This window comes from Pyrus communis, chromosome 13, assembly GCF_963583255.1.
Source record: "Pyrus communis chromosome 13, drPyrComm1.1, whole genome shotgun sequence".
Taxonomy (NCBI): domain Eukaryota; kingdom Viridiplantae; phylum Streptophyta; class Magnoliopsida; order Rosales; family Rosaceae; genus Pyrus; species Pyrus communis.
This window is the reverse complement of record NC_084815.1, coordinates 7356099-7362969: the sequence shown is the minus strand read 5'-3', so window position 1 is coordinate 7362969 and position 6871 is coordinate 7356099. Positions and strand designations below refer to the sequence as shown.

At 38.7% G+C, this 6871-nt stretch overlaps 1 protein-coding gene across 1 annotated transcript; it reads right to left on the bottom strand.

The window, feature by feature from the left end:
• Positions 1-1655: 1655 nt before the first annotated feature.
• On the bottom strand, positions 1656-6569 carry LOC137713429 (triacylglycerol lipase SDP1-like). The gene is made up of 3 exons (XM_068452720.1): positions 4254-6569; positions 3471-3614; positions 1656-3187 (listed from the first exon to the last, which is right to left on the bottom strand). Exons 1-3 carry the CDS (start codon positions 5667-5669, stop codon positions 2189-2191), a joined length of 2559 nt encoding a protein of 852 aa, XP_068308821.1. The 5' UTR covers positions 5670-6569; the 3' UTR covers positions 1656-2188.
• Positions 6570-6871: the final 302 nt, after the last annotated feature.

The window sequence follows — 6871 nt, the reverse complement described above, 5'->3', positions numbered from 1 at the left end:
CACCCCCACACATGCTACACACTGACACTATCCACACGACGCATATTGTATTTTAATTGCATTTGGCATTCATAGAAAACGAAGCTAATGGTGTTTGACTCTTTGCTATCCACTACTTTTCTCGGCCTTGCAATACAAGATCACGAATGGTTCCAAATAATCTGTGTATTTTTTTCCAGCTAATCCATGTATAGCTTGAGATTTTTCTAGTTCTAGCATGTTTTCTGTATTGCTGCTTTATTAAGAGCATGAATCTCGTATTACGAAGAGAAAAAATTTTACATGTGCTTATTTTGGCAATGTGATGTAATTAGATCCTTCTTCGATATCAAGGCCCTTTAGAGAAAGGGGCGAGGCACAGGAGGATGTACTAGGCCAACCATGACCTTTTCAAGCATTTCTTTCAATTGCCGCCTAATCTCCTTACTGGCCAATGTCAACGTCCTGAAACGCCGTTGGGTAAGAAAGCTCCCTGTGTGAGTTCAGACGAGTTACCATTCATATTTTCCATTAATTTTTTGATGAAAACTCAATTTCTTCATAGTATGAATTCCACATCAAAAAGAGAAAAGACTTATGCATTACTTTGGATGCTGGGAACACAATAAAAATATATTCCCAGAATGCTAAAATGTTTAATACTTTTAAGTATGTGATGTATACAGAATTAGAAGTGGAATCCCAATTTAGGTTCTGGAACTTTCATACCTTGAAATGGGGTTTTCGATGTCATGTCTCTGTGTGTGTGAAAATTGGAACCCATTGGTCCCACTCTCTCCCATTTAGGAAAAGTCCTCTCTCTCCATTATGATTATGAAACAGCAGAACCAGAAAAGAAGTCGGTCCACTTTGGACACATTGTAAAAGCAAGAAAGGAAAAGATGAGGCACCTACGACAAATCAATTAATCTGTCAAAGATTAATAATTTGACCGAAGGGATTTCATTGCTTTCTCGTTGTTAACTGTTCCCGTTAGTACTACCAGCAATTTTCGTTGCTAGCAGCTATTCTTGTTAATGCATGATTTATAAATTCATATTTAAATTTATATAGATGGTAATTGACAGTTAGTTGTCATGCGTAAATCCTTTCTGATCAAAATTATGGATATATATGATGATGAGACTATCTAATCTCGCTAGACTTTTTGTAACCAAAAGGAAAAGAAAGATCATTTCAAGCGTTTCCACGAGAAGAAGTAACATTACCTTCGCTCACCTTTAATCAAAGCTTCAACCGCTAATATCAAAAGCTACGTGATTTTATTGCTTTCTTTTATATATTATCTTGTGCACTTCTTTTTATGAATTTATCTTGTTTTAGTTTTTGTTATTTTTATATAAATTTCTCTTCACCATCGGGACAAGGCAAACCTTGGTGCCTAAATTTAGATATATAATTAAAATTAAATAAGCGTCACACATGAAATGCGTTTTAGGGATGACAAAGTTGTGCAATATTTTATAACAAGTGGTTTGACAAGAAATTCCATGAGACATCCATCCACAATCAAGTTTCTTGACTTTTGCCCACATGAACGTTATTGGATGATATCATATAGCTTTGTATTGGCTAATTCGCGAGTTGGAGATAAGCAGACTCAAACCGGTGACATCCGCCACATGGTAAACTACTGTCTCTCAAGCCTTCGACTGATTCTACTATACAAGCCAACGATAGACAATAATTCCCCCCTGCACACAGCTTACAACTTTCATCGTACTGTGTTCTCCAAAGAGCAACTCTTCTCAAAATCTCAAAAGGAAACGTGTTGAGTTGGAATCCCATTCTAACTAAGGGGGTTTGACATGATTCAAGGTTACTACCATTTGATTTGATATCAAGAGTTGAGATAAATCATTATATGCACATCAATTTGTTTCCAAATATCGATATTAAATCTACGGATGAGCGACCATGAGAATATTTCTAAAACTTCCTAATGCACAGAGAGAGTACTCCTTTTTTCATTCATTGATCCATATGAATCACAATCGTGTACAACTTGTGTAAGCAAGTAATTTACATATTCATGGGCTACATGTATGCAGAGCTCAAGATCATTTTCTTTTACTAATTACTGCAGAAGCAAATGAGTGCAACGGTAAAACGTAAGCTTCAAGCAACTACAGTATTTATTTTGGATCGAATTGTCGAAAAAAATACGTAAGCAGAACGTACCTTCAAATTAGCCATCCACAGTGCTCTGATGATTACAATCTTCTTCCTTAGGTTGATCCGTTGACAGGCAATTGGGTTCCGTTTCATTTAAGAAGGCTGCGGAAGTGATATCGGCATCATCATCTTCAGATGCAGACCTAGCGTCCATGTCATTTTCCAGACTGTCAAGTTGCACACATTCAGCTTCTTCACTCCCGTAATTTTCCCCGTCATGACTACTCCTACTTGACAATGTTTCTTTCTTCACAACATTAAATACAATCCCATTAGGTATCCTTTCAGGCTGCAACAGATCACCTTCAGTCACCGTGATGCTAAAACCATTTGCTGAAACCATGCTTCCAAACTCCCTCTTATCAAATTTTATGCTTTCGGGACTTCTTTCAGGTGTTGTACCTCTCGGGCTTTGATAATAATGATTATTGCCTCCCATCTGAAGCGTCATTGAGTTAGGATTAGTCAGCACACTTCTGTTCAATTCAGCATCAATGTCCAAATCTTGGACAAAGTCGATGAGTTTATTTGCTGATGTTGTCCTCATCAAGGGTCCACCAGATCTCGTCCAAGAATTAAAATCAACGTTCTCGGATTGACTGTCACTTCCATCATGTATATTATGGTGGGTTTGAAAGCTTTTACCAGAATGAACTCCACTGGTAGATGCGCCAACACCATGATGGAATGAGGAACCACCATCTCCAATGAGGTCTTCTTCAAGGGAACCACTTGAATTCTCTCGAGCAATGCAATTCCAAGACGGAATTCTTCTAGATGCACTAAATTTGTTTGTACTAGCTAGGCCATGAGAAGAAGAAGAAGCCGCAGCTCTTTCTGCACTCCTTTTGAGTCTACGCATGTAGTTGAGAATTACAACACACTCATCAAGAGCAAGCTCAATGCCACAGTTTGCTTTTATGGCCGAGAGCTTCTCCCAAGTGCACCTTCTACCTTGGTTGGCTGCCTTTTGAAGCTCAATATGTGTTGGGTTTTGTATAATTTTAGAGTACTGGTAAATATGTCAGAAAAACAAAACGCTAGTTAGTCTCCATCAAGGATTATTAAAATGATCCAGATGATTGAAGAAAATAGAAAGATATCTTCAAAATAGTCCCTAACGAAATTTGGTAAACTTGACTGTGATCAATGTTCAATGTAGTTATCAAATACTTTAACGGAAGTTATAGAAAGAACTTTAAGTAAGGTTCCATGGAAACAACGACCAATCATAATTCAGTAGTTAATGCCTAGCCGATACTCTGACCATCATAATCATTATTTTCTCCGCGCACCTGAGCAAGTGTAGCCGGCATAACAACAGTAACGTCACCCTCCCAATCTTGAGCGAACAGCTTGGCAAGTCCACCTAATGGAAAACCAAGTTCCAGGATCTGATTACATCTATGCTTCACCTCCATTTCAGCAAGATGAGCAAGCTACATAGTTAAATACTAAAATGGATTAATATTCATCTCATCAGAATGTCAACGTAACAAAATCATGTAAAAGACCGAAAAGAATCCAAAGAATATGTTACAACCAATGCACAAATGATAAGAAAATCTAGCTTAATGTTCCTACACTGTCAATAAGGTGTTTGCTAATTAACCAAGATGACAGACTAATTCAATTGATCAAGAATGCTTTTTGCAAAGCCATCGGACAAGTCCGTAAAGATGTGGCCTGAAGCTTAGTTCAAAACAAATAATCTTAAGCCAGTGCAAATCTAACCACATCTCAGTGATGCATCCAGGGTTTTTGCATCAGCTGTTATCCCAACTGAGGATTACCTTTTTTTTTTTTCGGCTTGCTACTGAGGACACCTTTAGTGCTAGATGATCATACAACATTTCATCAGCTATAAGAAAACATCACTTTTTCCTTCTACCTTCTACAAAGTTGTTAGGTACAGAAAAGAAAAAACAGCATTAAGAAGGCAGATGCATGTTGATAAGCATAAGCCATTTCATATTCCTAATTAGCAAAAAAAAAAAAACGACAGTGAGAGACGCAAAAAAAAGTGGATAAAATCATAAATTTCAAAAGGATATGAATTGAGGTCCATCAAACAATACCTTAGCAGCAAAGTTGCCTCCACAAGCTCTCACAAATTCCTTTAGCCTTAACAATGGTGCAATATGAGGATTTGCCTGACTGACAATAAAATGATTAACGTTGAACAGTTCTTTCAGTTGCATCATAGGTAAATCTATCTCCAAGCTACCATCCCTCCACCTACGCACTGGCATCGACCCTTCCTCTGGACCCAAATTAAAAGGAGGATGATATGGAACAATCTCTCCACTTCTATCCTTTGCCATTAGTTCCTGAGCCTCAAAAAGGCCAGGAAAAGCACAAGAAGCTGTCACTGCACTCCATATGACAACATGAGGTGAAGTCAAGTAATTAAGGCATCTAGGTGGCTCATGCTTCCTTGGCGAGCAAACAGTTATCCCAAGAATTCGACCTGTCATGTCATAAGCTTCTTGAAACGTCAGGTTACTCGTTAGATGCCTTAGCATCATTTGTAACTGCCTGATCTCATGAACTGCCCCACGTGTCATGACCCTCTTGACAACTGTAAAAATCCCACCCATCTGATCAAAAAACTGCAATGAGTGCCAAGAATCCTCAAAAAAGCCCTGGAGCTCAGGCCAAGACCTAGTGGCAACAACAGAACACATAATGGATCCTACACTGGAACCAGCAATTATTCTCGGCAAAAACTTATGTTCGACCAGCGTTTTAACCACACCAACATGGAAAGACCCAAGAGAAGCGCCCCCACTCAAGAGCAAGGCAGTTCTCCCAAAAGCATGTCTAGTTTCATGCACGAAAGCCAGCTTTTCTTCCAACGAGAGCTCTTCTGAGTCTGAATCACAAACCATTCTCAACTGAGTTGAGACCTCATGTATGTATTCCTTGATGAGTTTGGGAACATGAAGTTTCTCCTTGTGAAGCTCAGGGTTGCACATATTACCGAGATTTCTAACAAGATCTGCTCTCATGCAGAACATGATATCTCTGAGAGAACCCTCTTCACGACGGTGGTGGAGCTCTTGAAGCTTGTTCCTAACTACTTCTTCGTCATAAAGGTCCGATTCATCCATCTTAGGTGTCTCTTTATCAAGCATCCTAGCAGCATGAGCCCACTCCTCATAGGTCAATGCCGTTCTCATCATATTTCTCCAGAATTTCCTTCGATAAGCCATTTCCGCCTTGACTTTGACATTTGTATATCGTTTCAACAGAAAAGCAATGATTGTCACCATTGCCAATATCCCTTGAGGGTTTCGGGGATGCAACCATGAGAGCATGGGAGCCAAAAAGTTCTTGAATCTATAGACGAGACTCAAACAGATATGAAACATTTGATGCCACAAATGTGACATTGACTTGCAAAATAAAACCCTGAAAGCAATCGTCCGGCCAACAATGGTTGAAGGTCCAATAGGAAATGGTTCAACACTGGCATCATTACTTATATCCATGTTTTTGGAGTCAGGAAATGTCTGTATTTCTCTATTTCTACGGCAACAAAGCTGACGAGCTATAAAACCTACAGCAGATTATACAGCTACAATACGGTTTTCGAGCTCTCAAGGTTTTCAAAAGAACGACAAATCAATCCTGGATGTATGAAGAACTAAAAACACAAGTCGATGAGATATGATTCCAAATGTTCAACAAATAGATTTATCTAATGCTACAACCTTTTAGCTCAAATGAAAGGAAAAACTAGTTGCAGATGAAATATTAGTTACCAATTTTCCAAGTCTGGAAGCTTTTCCAAATTCCAGAGAAATCTCCCAAATGCAACAAAAAGAGACAGAATTTGACCCCAAATTTTCCAGCAACCCCACCAACTCAACAGTTAGGTGGGTACTTTCCCAATCCTCTCCTACCAAAAGCCCTAAGAAACCCCCAGAATTTCAAATCCTTCAACTCCACCCAAGAAAAACTTGATCAACAAGCAAAACAAAAACCAACTTCGCAAATAAAAAATCCAACTGGGTTCCTTCGACCTCAAATCCTCATGGCAATCAAATTAACAGACAAATGGGTTATCAGATCAGAACCCAAGTTTCTCAATTACCTCCAAAAACAACCCCAAGAAATTGAAACTCCAAACATCAACAGGTCCTTCAAATGGATTGGGATTGGATTATATTTGCTTAAAGTATTATTGGGAATTGTGAAGGGATACAGATATCGGTGTGGCGACGCCGCCTCGATCAGTTTGAATGGGATTCGGATTTGGGAGAAATTTACAAAAATATGGATAGGGTGGCAGAGAGGGGGGAGAGAGAGAGAGAACCCTCCGGCTAGGGCCTCCACCACCTATCTGACACAATTTTCTGTTTGATGGAAGTTTCTAATTATACTTCTATTTCTGGAAAGTTAACAGACAAAATGGAACGCCCAAAAAACAAAGATGAAACAAAAGAGTGTTCAAATTTTAGGATCTTCCGTAGCAAAAACTTTTAGGTGCTTCAAAGTTGTGGCACACATGCCCACGCTTGACACCTCGCAACTATCTTTGAAATAAGACTGCATTTTTGTTTTTGCTTTTTAAACCCGGAATAATAGAATTTTAAACTTGAAATGCATAAGTAGAAATCTAATACCTAACTTCTGTGATATTGAACCATATGCGAGAAAGTGGTTTTGTTTATCATCCTATTAATTAGAG